Source organism: Phlebotomus papatasi, chromosome 3 (assembly GCF_024763615.1).
Source record: "Phlebotomus papatasi isolate M1 chromosome 3, Ppap_2.1, whole genome shotgun sequence".
In the NCBI taxonomy this organism is placed as follows: domain Eukaryota; kingdom Metazoa; phylum Arthropoda; class Insecta; order Diptera; family Psychodidae; genus Phlebotomus; species Phlebotomus papatasi.
Genome location: NC_077224.1, coordinates 30,329,594 through 30,347,508, shown reverse-complemented (window position 1 = coordinate 30,347,508; position 17,915 = coordinate 30,329,594). Strand labels below are relative to the sequence as shown.

The window sequence follows — 17,915 nt, the reverse complement described above, 5'->3', positions numbered from 1 at the left end:
ATACTGAACCTGACACTTCATAATTTTGCTTGTGGTCATCTTTCTTCGGTGTATTAACCATTGATCGTGCCTCACGTTCATGTCTTTCTTGTTTCAGCACATTGTCATCCATATAATCATTGCACTGGGGCGGCGGTGTCTTCTGTCCAAGCGCCTAAAACAAATAACAGAATAGCAATGATCAGTTCCATCTATGTAGGATTATGCCCTAAACAGACGTATGCCCTGGACCAATTACGACTTAAGCTGAGAGACAACTTACGAAATTATAATAAAAATATTTTTTGATTATTCCCATCAGTTTCCTTCTAACTCAGCCGTCTTTCGGCTTAAGTCGTAAGTGTGTCTAAGACATCACGACTTAAGAATTTTGGGAGGACACTGATGGGAATATAGGTTAATGGTTATTAGGTGAGATTATTAACAATCTCACTTATTGTGATTATTAATTACGTTAAGCCGTAGGTGTGTCCAGCACTATAAAAGATAATTGGGAATTTAATTCCACCATTCAAAAACACTCATGTGTTATCAATTTTGGAATAAGTGTTTTATTTGTTTTCTATTCCCTTTTCATTAATAACCAAAAATATGATATTAGATATTTACGATGTGTTTTTTTTTTGCTCATTACATTTGATAATACGATTGTGGCGCTTCTTTTGGGATTACAATAATGTAAAATAGATTATGCTAATCAAAAAAAAAACAACTTACTTTGCTTTGCATTATAGCCTTTGTTGCTGTATCCACAAGACTTGACCAATTCATTTCATTGGTGTTTGTTAACAAGGGCAAATGTCTTAAATCCGATATATCTTTTTCACTACTATTCGGAAAGATACTTTCTTCGATATTGTCTTCATTTTTTATTTGTTCATTTGATTTTTGGGACCTTCTGATATCGAGTGCCGGACTTGTTCCTTCACTATTTGAAGAAAGTACAGTAGCAGGCCGTGCAACAGTAAAAATAACTTCCATGTTTTCATCGGACTTCACATCATCACCCTTCCCTGGCAATTGCAAGGCATTTAGTGCACTATAGGTAGAGCCAAAATTAATACCTTCTCTAGAGCGAGATTTTGTTCTTATCAGATCGAGATTCTCCATTATATTTGTCATAATACTTGGGGAATTTCCCAAATTTCGCGTACTTGCACTGTTTTGGATCTCTTTTTCTAGATTGATTAACTCTTTGTTCACATCATTTACCGATTGAGCATAATCCGGATCAATAAGCTTCATGAGGTCTTCCTGCAATGAGTTGCCTGTATAATGAACGCTATTTCTATACTGATTTCCCGGTCGACTGCCCGATTTTAGTTTAGGCTCAGGCACAGGACGAACTGCTCCCAACATTTTCATAGTATTTGGATGGATTTTTCCTGAGGCACATATTTCATTCATATTATTTTCTTGGAGAGCATGACCTCTCATTTCATTAGCTATTTCATGACTTGATCTTTTGATCTCTTTCTCCAAACTGTTTGTACTCAAGTGCTCCGTATCAGAGTAGTTCTTTGTACGGTATGGATTTTCTTTTTGAATTGATTCGTAATCAACCCTTGAGAATTGACTTTCATCAAATGTCACTGGTCTCTTGTTAAATGAGCCTTCCTTATCCTGATGAACCTGTAATGATATATTATTAAAAACACACCTTAATGAAAAATTATCTACAAATTTCCATATATATGGTTAATAACCTTTGCAGATGCCACAGCTTGAGCCCTTGCATTTAATACATCTTTTGGTTGCCTGTGATAATGCTGAATGGTATGTTTAGAGTTCCTTCTCTTAATAACTGAACTATCGTCATCTGTGTGCAGGATGTCAAACCAATTTCCATCATTTGACGAGTGTCCACTTGAGGAACTTGTTAAGGTGCCCATATCTGGAGCGCTTCGAGAATTTTCAATAGGAGCTGCAAATGACCTATAACTACTTCCAGTTCCATATCCCGAACTATTGCTTGATCGCGGAGGTGAAAAATTCCTTTCACATTGCCTGAGGCATGTCACTGGAGAAACGGTATGGTGTTGACTTGAACCGATGCTTGAGAGATTCTTTTCATATTCATCATCATAGTTCATAATATTGAACTTGCAATTTTGATAAAAACATCCACGGCGAGGATTTCGATCAGTGAATGACTCTATCACAGTCACTGTAACTTGAGCTGAAGTCTTCAGAAGATCCACCATTTGTTCATGTGACAATGTGGCTACAGCAATTTTACATATTTCTACTAGACGATATCCCTGTCTTAGGCCTGCGGTCCAAGCATGTCCAGACATTTCTACTTGAGTAACCACCCCATCAGGTTGTACGTGAAAGCCAAGTTGACCCAGAGGATTTCGCAGAAGATTGAGTTCCAGAGCCCCACAGCCTGGAGTAACTGACCTCAATCTCTCTATAACTTCCAATTGTTCATCCCGTTCACTATAATCGAACATATTGATTGTTATACACTCGCCTTGATGATGATAGATTCTCAGGAGATTTCCATTCGTTGACCAACCCAAAATTGATCTAGTGGGCGTAACAAAGACCACCTGCCTCGATGTCTCGTCTATCAGAACAAATGTTTCTGCTGATACACCTAGAAAGCAATTCATCGTAGTAGCTGTTTCGCTGTCATGGAGAATAACATGCCAACAAAATGCACCACGTTGACTCAAATCACCTCTAAAGCGTGGCTTGGGTTTTTCCTTCTTTTTGCTCGGGAATATGGAGAATTTGGGTCCAGTATCGACGAGTGTAGTAGTTGAATAATTAGATATTATATCTTTAAGATATTCTTGCCTTGTTCGAGTAGCCATGGTGACAAATTTTTCTGATCGATGAGCTGCATTTTCCGCATTTATAACTTTAGCCAGCAGAAAATCTACAAAAGACTTTCCCTTGGGATAGAGACCCCCTGGCTTAAGAGGTGGACCAAATACGGGTACTTGTTTGGATCTAGACACAGCAACGCGATAATGGGTATTATCAGTGCAAGGATTTATGACTTGAACAATAATAAAAACGTGCTGAAATTGACTCCTAATATTTTTTGGTGTGAATGGAAGAGCCCCCTGTTCTTGAAAAACAATTGTAACAATGTCATTTCCAATATGTCGCTTTCTTAGGAGTTGCTGACGGTTGTTTGGTGTATATGGAAGCATTGTAGAAACATGAAACATCACCTCACAATTTTGATATGTAGAAAACAGAGAATATGTTCCCGTTGAATCCGTTTTATTGTCCAAACCTGCTTTGTAATGCTCGAATCCCTTTAAACGCACCTTCTTCCCAATTATCTCCAAAAATTCATCAAAAGCCGCACTCGCTTCCATATTATTGTACATATCCTCTTCAGAATTTTGTCCACTTTTACAGTACAATATTCCAACCTTGTACTTTGTTGTCAAGCATTGCTCGTCTAATTTTACTAATTGGTGCTCACATTGTGTTGAACCGACACTAAGGCGAAGACAAGAAAGTTGCACTTCTGGTGCTACACATTCTAGAACATCTTTTGTATTATGAGGTTTTCCTTGTCCTCGTGGATTTGGAATCAAATCCTCCAAGATCGATCCACGAAGTGTCAACAATTCAGATGTACGCACAATTACTCTGAATTGGTACAGTGGTGGTGTTTCATTCTCTGCTGCATTATTTGAAATGGGAATCTTTTCTCGCTTTATAGAAATCGCAATTGGTCCTAATTCCTCATCAATACCAAACCAATTTTGATGTTCTGTAAGTAAAGTATGTCAGATTGAAAAAACGCCAATGAATAATATTGTCAGTTTTCCCTATGTAAAAGTAAAAAAGTAGGTAAAAAATAAATGGGTTAGAAAACCCATGATTTAATACTACTTTAATAAATAATAATAATAATAATTTTAGATAACCGTATAAAATAATATTTTTTGGCCGTCCGCTGGCTCAGTCGTCCTTAAATGGTTTTAGTGCCACCTATTCTTCACATCATTTTTATATACTACAATGCGAAAACTACATTGGCTTTAAAACAAAATAAATAAAAATGCTACAACAGACAAATATTGAAATCAAAATGATAAACAATTATACAATTGATCAAAGTATGCATCATGCATGTTTGTTAAATAAAAAAATCTTTTTTTCTTTTTGGTGTATATATAACGGCGTTTAGGTTTAGAGTATTTTTTTGGTTTTCACAAATCTTGAGAGCTCTCAAAGTTTATACGCGCTGCTGGATACTGATTACGGGCCCTTCCCATATATATAAATATATATACTCTAAAAGCTTAGCATTCGAAGGAAAAATGGATATTCTTGGGAGCAGAATATTTTGAACTACTTAGAATTGATATAAATCCAATAATTTTGATAACAAACTATAAAAATGTCCAAATCTAGGTTATTTTTTGTAAAAGCTCGATTAATTTCTGACTGATCTAAATTATTTTGTAAAATGTTGGATTCAATATTTAGGAACAATTTATTGAGGTTTAATGATAACTAAGTGGTCGTAGGAATTTGTAATATTGTTTTCTGCTGTGTTTAATAAAAAAATAATAAATGTTGTAAAAAAGAGATCAGGTAGGTTACCTTGACCAAGGAAGTAATTTCGATAATATTTAGCTCCACAGTCAACATATTCAATTGGTCTAGTGCCTCCTTGGAAAGGACAAGTAGTTGGCCTCCATAATGTTTCGTCAATCCCACACTCCAGAATAGATAATCCGCATGCAAGAACAGGAATATGTATGGATTTCTTATTTTGGCTTGGAGAATTTGGTGTATTAATTCGCGTAATACTGACGTTGCGCTCTTTTTCTCCACCAATTTCATTTCTAAAGTATGGACAACTCTCTAGTAATTCATTATTTTGCCCATCCCCAAAATCCTCTTCAACACTTTTAGCACCATCCGGTGTAGATGAACGGGAATTGAGCAAAGAAGCAGCAGAAGCACCTGTAGTAGTATTTCTTCGTCGTGTCAGTAGCACACTCCTTAATTTTGCAGCATAAATAAGATTTGCTGTAAGAGATTGGCAGTCGTAGTGGGCGAAAGATTGTCTTCGTTGTCGCTCTTCGATGTCAACAACAAAAGATACATTCACATCATAACCCAAGGAATTGTGAGTTCCAGACGATTGACCTGTTAATGCCATAGCAATTTCATCTGAATTCTGCGAACGTCCTTGTTTTGTTGGACCCCAAATTTTATGAAGTTTAGTCAATAATTTTGGACTGGAATTGCCACAATTGACTGTCTCGACTGTCTCAGTCGCATTTCCTTGGTGATTAGTGTGATTTTGGATATATGCATTACTGGACTTGCTTGATAATTGTTGATTATTTTCATTGATCTTTCCTTTGAGATATTCATCAGGACCTGGAGATCTTTGATCTACACCAATTACATTGAGCACAGCAGGTCTATAATCCTGCAACATAGCAAAGAAACTCTCTCCAGTTGTTGTTGTTCGACGATCAGATGAAATTACATGAATACTTCCATGACTTCCGTATTCACGTCTCAGACCACCAGGAGCTATCTGATTACTGTCCAAATCACTCTTTAAGTTCACATGATCATGCAGTAGCTCTAGGCTGGAGTTGCTTCTGTACAGATTTTCCGTGTTGTGTCCATATAGATTTCCTGTTTTTGAACGGGTTTGCATCAAATGTCGCTCACTGACGGACGCGCGTTCTCCGGCAAGTCCGGCTCCTACCCGTGCCCTCAACACATTGTTATTGTAATATTCAACAGCTTGTATTGTTCGCTCTCGAGCTGTACCAATTCTTTGGTTGGATGCATAAGAAGTCATGATTGCATTCATACTTAATTGTGGTGAATTTTCACCACTTTCTATTTGGCAATTACCCATTCCATAGCCAATATTCTGAAAATATTAAAGCGAGAAAATAATTATTTTAAATTTAAATTTTATTTTTAAAAATACTATTTTGACATCGAATTACTCAAGATCAGCTAAAGGGATCTTCACGAAATTCGGTATGAGGTTAGTGTACGACTTAAACTTTTAATTCATGCATTACTACCTCCTTTCCCTAGCCCTCTTTCCAGTAGCCCCCCCCCCATACGAAATGAAGACTTTTTCCACACTTCTCTCTGAAAAGAAGTAGAAATCAGAAATTTGGCATAGGTTTATGGAAGGCTTTTTAACAATGTGTATATAGATTTTCCTTCATCCCTCCTTTTATATAAATCTGTTCAATTGATACTTATCACTGAGAAAAGGCAGAAAGCTGAAAGTCTGCATAAGCAGAACAAGAGTTAAGAAAGTTTCTTTAACTATTCATATATAAGTATCTACTCTCTATCTCTACTCCCATCCCTCTGCCTGGTAGCCTCCATACAAAATGAAGAATTTTATTTTTTTTTATATTTATATTTTCTTTTTGAGCAAAGGTAGAAAAATGAAACTCAGTGTAGAATCAAGACTTATGTATTCAGTCATAAAAAATTACAATTTCAAAATAAATATAATTACTCAAATTGCAGTTTTAATATTCAAAAAGTATATTTAAACATCCGAAACATTGTAACTAGATCTCCAATACAGTTGTAAATGATACTTAGTCTGAATCAATTTACTATAAAAGCTGCACTTAATATTAAATAAATTATTTTTAAATAAGTTGAATATAAATTATATACGCCCATTTTGATATTTTTCTTTGGATTCATCAACATTATTGCAGAGAGTTAGAGCATTTCCATTAGTTTTTTTTTCTTGCATTAGTTTACACATAGAGTGGTGCTTCATTTGCATTGAATTAGCCCCTTATTTGTAACTATTTTCCCAGCACTCTTTTCCTCACTTGCATTGTTTGCGATCACATACAGAAAAGTTTCCGGAGTACCTATTCATATGGCATTTGATTCTTTTTATTGTAAAAAATATGTTTATCTCAGCTGTAGGCGCACTACATATTGTATTATTGTCCCTATGTATAATCAAACAGATATACTAATACTGCAATTAAAACTAATAATTTAACACAAGAAACAAGAGAGTAAGGTACAAAAAAACAAGACACATTTTTGTCCACACGCAAAAGGTAATACTTTTTTCAACACGTTTGTTCCAATGTTGGATGAACTTTTTCTGGGTAGATTTTTTCTACAAAATGATTTTTTTGATCACCTTTCTTTTTTTTATTTGAGCATACTGAGCTAATAGATACAATCTAAAGCGGAGCGAGTGGTGGAGAAAAGAAGCCCTAATTGTTAAAATTGTATCTCAGGTAAATATGAAGTTTCACTGGGGCTACAGAGACTTACTTTGTGTACCCCAACATTGGCGTTTTCTTTCGCTTTTTTCGACATTCATGCACATACACAATATTTTCACTTGTTAAAGATATGCAGATTACAAAAAAAAATCAGTAATACAGAATAAATTTGGCAAAACAAATAATGAAATAGAAAAAAATATCACTTGTTGACGCAAATGCAATAATTTCGAACTTCGAAGAAAACGCCATCTTGAATATCGAATAGCAGGGTTGTGAAAAATCGAGAATTTCCAGCTGTCTGAATGCCATCTGCAATTCGGGCCATGAAGCTTTACGTTTTTTGTGTTTTGTTCAGACTGTAACTAGACACTAAGTTCGACGAGAAGAAATATAAAATTTCTGAACGTGATTTTCACTATATTTAGACAGCTTTTGAATATAGTAATCGTGAATTGTACTAATTATAAAATGAATATATTGAATATAAAGTATATTGAAAAATTTCTGTCAAAATTGGATTCACACACTGCATTTGAGGTTATGGTTTTGCCGGTTTGGCACCAATGTTTTCACAATAATGTGTTTACAAAAAACATTTTATAGAATGCACTTTGATTTCATTTACTAAATTCATAGGTATAAGATATCAATGGGCAACAGTTCTAAATGTGAAAAGCAAATGAGTGGAATCAGTGTCAAACTTTTTTACATTCGTCGGAATTATACGTATAAGATTGCTGTGCATGCATTGCCAATTTTTGGTGTTGGAAATTACTTATACATTTCATAAAACTATCCTCTATCACAAATATGTTCGCCGATGAAGACAGAGTATTTATTACACGCTCCACAAAAACCATTCACTATGGGTCTTTGGAAGATTCCGAGAGACAAAGGCAATCTGTTGTATTGCAAGATGACACTGGTGATGATATAGACTCAAAATTATTCAAAGAATTAGGACAAATTCAAACGTCTAATGAGTATTTCGATTTAGAAGAAAATGAAATGTAAGTAATATATTTTAATTCGAAAAGTTTATAATATATAGGTATATATTAAAATATATTACAGATCAAAAGATAAGGCTGCTCTCCTAAGAAGAATTTGAGAGGCGTAAGAAAGCACGACAGATTAATGTTAGTACAGATGATGTGAAGGTTAAGAGGAACCTACGGGGGCTAAATGAGCCAATTTGTTTATTTGGAGAAAGGCCAACTGAGAGGAGAAATCGTCTTCGAGAACTTTTGGCTTCGCTCGGGGAAAATGCATTTACACAAAAAGCGGTAGAGGAAGAAGAGCGAAAACAATTGCAGAAAGAGCAAGAGTCAACGTGGTACCATGAAGGTCCAGAGTCTTTGCGAGTGGCTAGTAAGGTAAAGTACCCTCTAGTCGGCCGGTTTCTCAACTCGGCCAGTTGAATTATTTAACCAATTTTTTAATGTTTTATAGTCAACTTCTATGAAATTTTCACTGATTTACGTTATATATAATATAATACACCTTATAATGTTAAATCGGTAAGATCATACTATAACAAATCTAAGTAAATTGGATAAATAGTCGCACTGGCCGAGTTGAGAAACCGGCCGACTACAGGGTACCTTACCTTATATGGATTGCTAATTATTCTTTACCAAAAGCAAAACAACGCCTGCAGGTGGCTAAGGAATTACTGAGTGTTCCCAGTGCCACAAAAGCCAGTCGCATGGTTGAGCTCCAAAAAAGACTTCAGTCGCTAGCCCCAATTTGCAGTCAAGTTGGCGATACACGGCCCATAAGTCATTGTAGCTTCAATGCCGACTCCAGTCTTCTGATGACATCCTCATGGTCAGGAATTTGTAAGCTCTGGAGTGTACCGAATTGTGAATTTATTCAAAATTTTCGTGGACATTCATGCCATGTGGGTGGTGTGGCCTTTCGAAATAATGTGCCGCGCGATGCTATGAGCAAAGTGGCAATAGCTTCTGGAGCAACAGATGGTACTGTAAAATTATGGGCATTTGGAAATGAAGAGTCTATCGCTGATATTATAGGCCACGTACCTCACCGAGTATCTAGATTGGCATTTCATCCCTCAGGGAGGTTTCTGGGAACAACATGCTATGATGCTTCTTGGAGACTATGGGATTTAGAACAGAAACAGGAATTTCTACACCAGGAAGGACATGCCAAAGCTGTTCATTGCATAGCATTTCAGGATGATGGAAGTGTTTGCGTTACTGGGTTTGTATCTTATTTCTACAAATCGTAAAAAAAACAAGAGAAATAATATTTGTCTCTATTACAGAGGTTTAGATGCTTTTGGACGTGTTTAGGATTTGAGAACAGGTAGATGCATAATGTTTTGAGAGGGACACCTTAAATCTATATTTGACGTGGATTTCTCTCCAAATGGTTTCCAAATGGCTACAGCAAATGAGGATGACACATGCAAAATCTGGGATCTACGACGTCGTCAGTCGATATATACAATCCCAGCACATACTAACTTACTCTGATGTCAAATACCAGAAGAATTGTGCTGAATTACTCGTTACAGCTAGCTACGATAATACTGCTAGGGCGTTAAAATAGGGAAATTTTTAACTTGTTACCTAGAAAATTCGACGCGTTTTGACCACTTTTAGGGCGTTAAAATCGCGATTTTAATTTCCACGGTTAACGATACTTTATAGAATATTCTAAATAGCATATTCAGATTCCCAGGAAAATTTTAACTTGTTACCTAGAAAATTCGACGCGTTTTGACCACTTTTAGGGCGTTAAAATCGCGATTTTAATTTCCACGGTTAACGGTACTTTATAGAATGTTATAAATAGCATATTCAGATATCCCGGAAAATTTTAACTTGTTACCTAGAAAATTCGACGCGTTTTGACCACTTTTAGAATAAAAGAAACGCGTTTTGACCACTTTTAGAGTAGCAGAAATTCTGACTTAAGGTTCATGAGCCCATGAGTATGACCCATTTAAGAAAATTCAATAAAAATTAATTTCTTTCAAAAAAATAATTTCCTAAAATTCCTCCAACTGGTCTGATTTACAAACCAGTAACCAAAATTGGTAGCCAAACTCATCCCCAATAAAACCCGTAATTTCTCATGTTAGCAGAAATTCTGACTTCCGGTTCATGAGCCCGTGAATATGGCCCATATTAAAATTAATTAAATATAAAAAGGAGTAGGAATGTAATTTGCATCAACATTATTTACTAACTAAAATTGTGGATATTGGGGTACATAATTTCAGTGTTGGATTTCTTGAAAAAACCCACATTCTTTGGGTTCCATCTCTTGACTCCAACGCATAGGCGGGATGAACTCTGGAATTTGTTTTAGCATTCTAGCAGGATCGAACGGCTGTGATATGGCCATATCTTGACTCATCAAGCCTTGATGCTGAGCTTCTTCAGTCAGTGTGAGTTTTCCATGAATCTTTTGATGCAAAATAAGAGAATCCTTGCGAGTAAATGCTGCCTCGCACACAGCACAAGCGAATAATTTGCCCTCCATATGAATTCTCTCATGACGAACCAGTTTATCCTTGCGCCCAAAGCGCTTGTGACACGTGTTGCATTCAAATGGCTTAAAGCCCGTATGTACAATACTGTGGCGGTCAAGTTCGCGCTTTCGGGAAAAAGCTTTGGAACAGATATTGCATACATGGCATCTGATACCTGTGTGCTTATTCATATGCTCACGATAGGAGGACTTATTGATGAATCTCTTGGGACATTTGGAGCACATAAACACACGTTTGTCCGAACCGTTGAGATCTCCATAAGACACCACGTCATTTACCGTCTCGGGGAACATGAGATCAAGATTTTGTATATGATCCGGCACTGAAAAACGTGGCAGAGTATCGTCATTCACAAGAGGTGGAGGTTCTGTTTCTACAGTAAGTTGATGGTTTATATTAGCAAAAGGATCCAATGCGATCACCATACTCTCTGGATCAAGACCTGAATCACCAGTAGTATGAGGAATCTGTCCAATCTTGCGCAGGTGTACCCTTTCATGGTGAATCATTTTATCGCGCCGTGTAAATGTAGCTGGACATCTTGAGCAACGAAAGGGACGTACTCCTGAATGAACTTGCTGATGGCGAATGAGATCTGTGTGAGTGGTGAAAGATCGAGGACAACGAGAGCAAACATATGGCTTCAAACCACTGTGGATGCGTAAGTGTTTCGTGAGGTTGGTATTACGGGAGAAATTCTTTTTACATACATAACATGCAAAAGGACGAACCCCCGTATGAACGATAGTATGTTTCTTGAGATCAGACCTCCTGCCAAAGCCCTTGTTGCACGTATTACAAATGTATGGCTTTTCGGTGCGGTGCGAATCTCTTATATGAAGGATTAACGATGTACGGAAAGTGCAGCTAAAATTACAGAAATTGCAGCCATAAGGTGCATCTGGCCGATGAGATTTAGACTCATGTTCACCACAGAGTTCTTCTGACTTAAATGCTGTGTCACAGTACTTACACATAAATATATTTTTTAGTGCTTCGGACACAATCGGAACATTAGCACCCATCTCAGTACTTTCCTGATCAATTTCTGGTTCAGGATCTTGTTCCTGTTCTTCAATTTCGCTGCCCTCGTCGGAGCTACTATAATCTTTGTTTGGGTCTACCACAGTTACGAGACTATTCTCGCCTGGGTAGCATTCCAATCCCTTCATGTCCTGCACATAGATCTCTCGTCGCATCTGAGCTTCACGCTCTTCATCCATAACCTCCTCATCATCCCCCATTATGTCATTTGCAGTTAAATCGCTGTCCATTGTCTCACCAGTTTGTGTGTTGTCCTCAGTTATTGTCTCTGGCCAAACTGTCGCTGTAAATTGTCTCAACCTTTTTTCATTTTGCATAACTCCTTCTCGAAATTCTGTGTGTACTTCAGTCTGAAACAGGCAGTGATGACATATCTTCGTTGGCAAACGATCATTTTTCGAAACCTGAAGTGATAAAGAAAATAATGCACTAAAATTAAAACTTGTAAACTTTAAAATAGATCAATAACTATATTAAAAATCCTTAAGACTCTCTCTCAATCGGGAATATGGAGTAAAATGTCATCCGGTTAGCGAGAATTTAGCGTCAAAGACTTTGTAAATTCCACAAAAAGCGCTCAATACAGTGCTCTCTATGCACAGTTTGGGTACTTTTTTTGACAGTTCTCTCTCTGAATGCACAACTTTTTTTTGAAATTCCCAAAGGTTTTTTTTCTTTCTTTTAATAAATTAACATTTTTTATTGTTCTAGAATTTCCCGTGTTATTTTAAATATAATATGAGACAGAAAAAATAAAATTAAGAAAATTAAAATCAAGAAAAATTATTTACCAAATGAGATCTCATTTGGTGCAAATAGTACTGAGTAAAATATATGGGAGTATGTACATGATGATACTTAGTATTCGTACTACGTATATACACAATTTATACATAGTTTGGTCCCGCCGGGGGATTTAAATCCCGATATATCACATACATGTCATAATATCGATATTTTATACTGTGATTTTCTTTGTTTATGCTGTCACTCGCATCGATCGAAATCTAAATGACAATCCACCATGTTGATGCTGAATAATTGCGAAAAATTGAAAAACTTACCTTAATCCTGTAAAACTCACAAATTCTCTGGCTCAGAGGCACTTTGTAATCCTCCTCATTGTTGAATATATCGAAGCGAACACTATCGCTGCGAAGGCATAGACGACAAATCTCAGACAACGATTCTAATGAGAGATTTTGTTGCTCCTTTAGTTTAGTTAAAGCGACTGTATTCATCTTGAAACACTATCGAGATGTTTTCTCACTGAAATGTACCTCTGTCCAGTATTAATTTTTATGTGGTGAATATGTTTCACACAATCCAGAAGCAATATAATATTATATATATATACACACACATATATGTATATATTAATGTATAAATTTGCACGCGCTGTAAGTTGCAATAAACAGCGTATATATCAGCGTTTGACACCACTATATACGACGTTATTGGAGGCGTCTTCACTCGCGTTTGGGGCCAAAAAGTGCTCTAAAATTTGATAAGCGTGGGCCCAGTTGCAGAATCACCTTTCAAAGGCAAGAGCCATTTCTCAACTAGGGGGCTTCGCCTTCGGTGTCGTCGCGGACAGTAGTACTCAATGGTGTGTGTGCCATACGGACAGGCGCGCCGCTTTGTGTGTGTTTTACGAAGATTGCTTGCCCTGCCTGCCTGAGCACAAGAGGAGACGCCAATATACTAAGGTGAGTGGAGGACGAACAGAAAAACATCCCCCATACCCGGGCTAAAAATTTTATGTTTGAAAATGACTATAGTCCATCATTATTTTTCTATTGATTTCCTCAAAACTGCCTTACTTTTCTTGTTCTTAAGAGGTTCTTTATCAGAACCGGAAGGAATTCCTGGTATTAAAATTAAATGGTGTATTGGTACGCTGAGGGAATGGTGTTGGAGTGGACTGGATGACGACTGGTTGGATTTCTCTGTAAGCTGATTGTGTGTGGCAAGAGGTGACATTCTCTATTCCATCACAAGAATTAGTCAAATCATTGAAAGCATTTCCCTCGCCACAGCTATGGAGCCTAGGACGTCCATTGATACAGCTGAAGTATCGTTGACAATCATGGGGTGAGGGATAGAAACGTGTCTCCTCAGAACCAAATCCATCAGCACGGGGTTGTGTAGGACAGGAGAAACCAAGAAATGTCTCAGCATCACAGTCCGGAACTTCATCTGGCCAGTCACAGCGATATGTCTCACGATTGAAAGCCAATCCTTCTGGGCAATCAAATGTAAAACCTCTGCCATTTACACAATTCATGAACTGGCCACAATGTGATGCATCACCGAGGCGGAAATATCCAAATTGACGGGGACACTCATCTGTGGACTGAGCTGGTTGCAGGGATGTTCTTCCTTCAGGACAATCTACATCAACGGGATAGGAACAGGGATACGTGAACACGCCTGCTTTGTCGTTAAAAAGCAAACCATCAGGACAGAGTTTTTCTTCAGCTACACCATCACGACACTCTGTGTAGGCATCACACTGTCCAGGAATTGGATATCGTCCATAGGATTCAGGGCAAGAAGATGATCTCTGCACAGGCAATGGTTGTGCAACCTGTACAGGCTGGCGAAAAGCCCCAAAGGCGTTGTATCTTGGAGCTTGATTAAATTGTCCCAGAGCTACAAAATGGGTAAGAAATTTTTTATTAATAAAAATATTACAAAGATTTTGTTTCAGCTCATGCAGTTTATTATTTAATCTCAATAGTAGAATATCCAATTGTTCTACGGAAATAAACTCCAGATTTAAAATAATCCATAAAATGTCTCCGAAACGTCGTCATAGGAATTATTATTTTTTAACCGGAATTATTAATTATTTAACCGGAGGTCAGATATTCTGCTAACATGAGACATTATGGGTTTTATTGGGGATGAGTTTGGCTACCAATTTTTGTTACTGGCTTGTAAATCAAACACGTAGGAGAAATTTTAGGAAATTATTTTTTGAAATAGATTAATTGTTATTGAGTTTTCTCAAATGGGTTATATTCATGGGCTCATGAACCGGAAGCCAGAATTTCTGCTAACATGAGATATTATGGGTTTTATTGGGGATGAGTTTGTTGAAGACTACAAAAGATGAGATTATGAGTGTCTCTATATCTAATGTTGGTATGCTAATTTACTATTTTTTGTTATAGCGAAGATGTTTACCAAGAAGCCTTGAATTGAAGGCCGTCTGGAAAGCGAGTGTTTTTGATATTTTTAAAATTTTGTGGTTTGGCTAGGAAATACAACTATAAGCAAAAACATTATACATATATTTATAGTTTTATTGATTATTTATTATTATTATATCAATCTCAATAAAATGATCGATTGTTGCTTTAAAAAATAATGAATAATAACTTAAGTTGTTTGAGCATAGAATAGAGCTGCGAAATTTTATTTTTGTTTTTTACCTAATTAATTATAGATTATATACCTTTCGGATATGACATAATTTGGATTTCAAAGAGCGAAGTTCATAAAATTATTGGTAGCAGTAAAACTGAAAAATGCTACCTTCAGCTTGAAAAATCACTACTTTTGCGACTAGGAGAAAACAACTTATATATCTTCACGAAATTGACCACAACTCTTCGTCTTACCTTGCAGTGTAAATAGAGAGCAGCAAAGCGTAATTGTTAATTGCATCATCTTCGCGTCCTCAGTTTACGGGAGAAATTGGCGAAAATTCGTGAAGAACTGAGTTGGTCCAGACTGAAAAAATACACTATACAACCGTCCTGGATAATCTTCGAGTTGATACTGGAAGGAGACATTAAGATCACACAATATGATCAGGTGTAAAATATTCGTTGACATTTAAAAAAAATGCAAAATCCCACAAAAAGTGGGGATCCCATGGCAAGATGATTCAAGGTGGCTAAACCATCAGCTTCTCTGAAACTAAAACGACTCATCTCTCGTATACTTACAAAGCTCTGGAATTCTAAATGCTATTTTATAACGATGTTGTGTGTGTATTTAACTTTCCGCACAAGTCCATAAAATGATACGTATTGTAATTATATTTTTTTCTCAAAAAGTTTAATTTATCTCACGTTTTTCATGAAAAAAGACTAGTGAAAGGATACGAAGATTTTTACTTAAAAATTTATTCTTGTAACTTATTCCATTCGTGGTGACCTAGGTTCAAAGTTTAAACAAATAGTAAAAACTTGTAAAATATTACTACTTAAAAGTCAAGTTTATTTATTTAGAAATTTTAAACCATTTTGGAACGTTGCGACTGCAATTGGCGGATGACTTTTGAAAATTATCTGGCATAGCTGCTTGTTTTGAGTTAGCATTATGAATTGAGTTTTCTCGATTAATTACAATAATTAATATACGATAAACTGATCTAGATTAATCTGTACGTTTTATTAATTTTTTAACTTTAATGCATGCATTGCATTTATTCTAAAATTTTTCCATTGGTGGTCAGAAGATTCAGCTCCAAACCAAATTGCACATTGGCTCACATTGAGAATTGAAAAGTTAATTTTAATTTAATTTATTCCAAGAGATATTACTCTCTCTAGGCGCTTAACACTCCAGGAAACACACCGTAATAAAACATATTCTTTGAAAAAAAAAAAAATATATATATATATATATATAGAAGGCTTTGTTTGTAAGGTGTTTTAATACACACTTGCTATGTTTGAATAACATGTAATATAAATAAAAGAATTTTTTTTTTCTGAAAAAGATAATCTCTTATCACATAATTTGAAATGATAATATTAAATTTAATTTGGACTTTTATCTGAAATCTGTTCTGCATATTACATACTAAAGAATTGCTATGTTGAAGTCTAAAAATGATATGCTGTTGATAATGCCAAACACTTTAGGATTCTGCTTCCGGTTTAGGATAAATCATTTATTTAATTTTTATTGTAAAATACTCAGGTGCTAATATCGAAGTCAACAACAGCTGATCTACTCAAGATGTTCTACAAACTTGAGGAGTTTTTCTCACAGCAATTCAAATCCTCAAAGAGGGTATTTTCATCATTGGAGCCAAGATTTTCCACTGCAGGCAGGACAAGTAGCCTTAAGAGGCGTCAGATGCAATTTAGAAAACGAACAATCTCTGTGACAGACAGTGGAATTGGTACACAAAGAGAGCATAGTGCCCAAGAAGCTAGGCATCATCGACACTGGCAGAAGCCACTAAAGCAAGTCCTGGGATTTTGCTTGTCCTCAATGAGTGGAGAGGCCGTGCCAATTTCTGGAACAGTTCTTGGTGGCACAATGGAATTGCATGGAAATAATATCTCATTAGCTTGTTTCCATGGAATTAACTTTAAATCCAAATCCTGGGCTTTGTTTAGTCTTCGTGATCCATGTATTAATTTTGCAACTGAGGCTCAACAGATTGAGAATACTTGTTGGAAACGCGAGCGCTAACTGGCGGAAATATTTGAAGATTTATTATGTAAGCCCTTCCGGCACATTTGTCAGTCTTTTTGTAGAAAGCGTGGCGTGACGTGCATTTGTGAATTTTCATAGGAAAAGAATTTGCGTAAGTTAGGATATTTCCTCATGTTAAAAATCTATTTAATTTAGTAATATTTATTGGTTAGATTTGGCTGAACTCCTTGGGAGACGATCAAGCTAAGTCCTGAGTCAGGAAAAAGAGTTATATAACTTGGTAGGTTCGATAAACGATTGAAAGAAATTTAAAATGGCGTCAGGATAAAAATTATTAATTGAATTACAGGTTGTAAACTTTCAAAAAGCTTGAGGTTGGTGGAAGCAAACGGAGGCCGTTTGAGATTAAAGTAAGGATTGAATTGTTTGAATTAAAGAAATGAATTGAAGTGTATATTTATTTTAGGGACCACCAACATTCATTCATTCATTTGTAATCAGCCATTTAGTCATCGCCAAAGTAATCAAGTCCTTGCAGTCCGCCACGGGGAAATTGAGTTAATAAAAATAAATACAGTCCACTATCTCTTGATTTGTTTGACCCAGGGGACTTGGTCACCAACAAGTGGTCCTTCTCACCGTGGATCAGTGACTGCAACGGACTGCAGAGGATTTGATTGTTCTGTCCGGAAAGGACC

At 36.3% G+C, this 17,915-nt stretch overlaps 4 protein-coding genes and 1 pseudogene across 5 annotated transcripts; 2 read left to right on the top strand and 3 right to left on the bottom strand.

Annotated features, from left to right (window-relative positions):
- On the bottom strand, window positions 1–7,353 carry LOC129807511 (signal-induced proliferation-associated 1-like protein 2; the record flags this gene model as incomplete). Its single annotated transcript, XM_055856815.1, is given in 5 exon segments — window positions 1–154; window positions 718–1,632; window positions 1,707–3,742; window positions 4,582–5,881; window positions 7,288–7,353. Coding segments are annotated over 5 exon segments (4,450 nt in total), but the record flags the coding sequence as incomplete, so codon positions are not given.
- A 685-nt stretch (window positions 7,354–8,038) lies between these two features.
- LOC129807594 (U4/U6 small nuclear ribonucleoprotein Prp4-like) lies at window positions 8,039–9,881 on the top strand (annotated as a pseudogene).
- Window positions 9,882–10,432: 551 nt separating this feature from the next.
- Window positions 10,433–13,500, bottom strand: LOC129807544 (zinc finger protein 436-like). 2 transcript variants are annotated; one of them, XM_055856891.1, is made up of 2 exons: window positions 12,876–13,500; window positions 10,433–12,215 (listed from the first exon to the last, which is right to left on the bottom strand). In XM_055856891.1, exons 1-2 carry the CDS (start codon window positions 13,050–13,052, stop codon window positions 10,491–10,493), a joined length of 1,902 nt encoding a protein of 633 aa, XP_055712866.1. In that variant the 5' UTR covers window positions 13,053–13,500; the 3' UTR covers window positions 10,433–10,490. The 2 variants fall into 2 exon arrangements, with proteins under 2 accessions (XP_055712866.1, XP_055712867.1); XM_055856892.1 differs by lacking the exon at window positions 12,876–13,500 and adding an exon at window positions 12,603–12,664.
- A 68-nt stretch (window positions 13,501–13,568) lies between these two features.
- LOC129807581 (protein obstructor-E-like) lies at window positions 13,569–15,602 on the bottom strand. The gene is made up of 2 exons (XM_055856957.1): window positions 15,441–15,602; window positions 13,569–14,466 (listed from the first exon to the last, which is right to left on the bottom strand). The coding sequence occupies exons 1-2, from the start codon at window positions 15,487–15,489 to the stop codon at window positions 13,661–13,663; spliced, it is 855 nt and encodes a 284-aa protein (XP_055712932.1). The 5' UTR covers window positions 15,490–15,602; the 3' UTR covers window positions 13,569–13,660.
- On the top strand, window positions 15,482–17,253 carry LOC129805241 (bridge-like lipid transfer protein family member 1). The gene is made up of 2 exons (XM_055853021.1): window positions 15,482–15,636; window positions 16,753–17,253. The coding sequence occupies exon 2, from the start codon at window positions 16,792–16,794 to the stop codon at window positions 17,251–17,253; it is 462 nt and encodes a 153-aa protein (XP_055708996.1). The 5' UTR covers window positions 15,482–15,636; window positions 16,753–16,791.
- Window positions 17,254–17,915: the final 662 nt, after the last annotated feature.

Coding starts and splice junctions, on each gene's coding strand:
- LOC129807544 (XM_055856891.1), bottom strand. CDS start 13,052: ATGAATACAGTCGCTTTAACTAAACTAAAGGAGCAACAAAATCTCTCA. Junction 12,216..12,875: donor GTGAGTTTTACAGGATTAAG/GTAAGTTTTTCA, acceptor TTATCACTTCAG/GTTTCGAAAAATGATCGTTT.
- LOC129805241 (XM_055853021.1), top strand. CDS start 16,792: ATGTTCTACAAACTTGAGGAGTTTTTCTCACAGCAATTCAAATCCTCA.
- LOC129807581 (XM_055856957.1), bottom strand. CDS start 15,489: ATGATGCAATTAACAATTACGCTTTGCTGCTCTCTATTTACACTGCAA. Junction 14,467..15,440: donor CTCTCTATTTACACTGCAAG/GTAAGACGAAGA, acceptor CCCATTTTGTAG/CTCTGGGACAATTTAATCAA.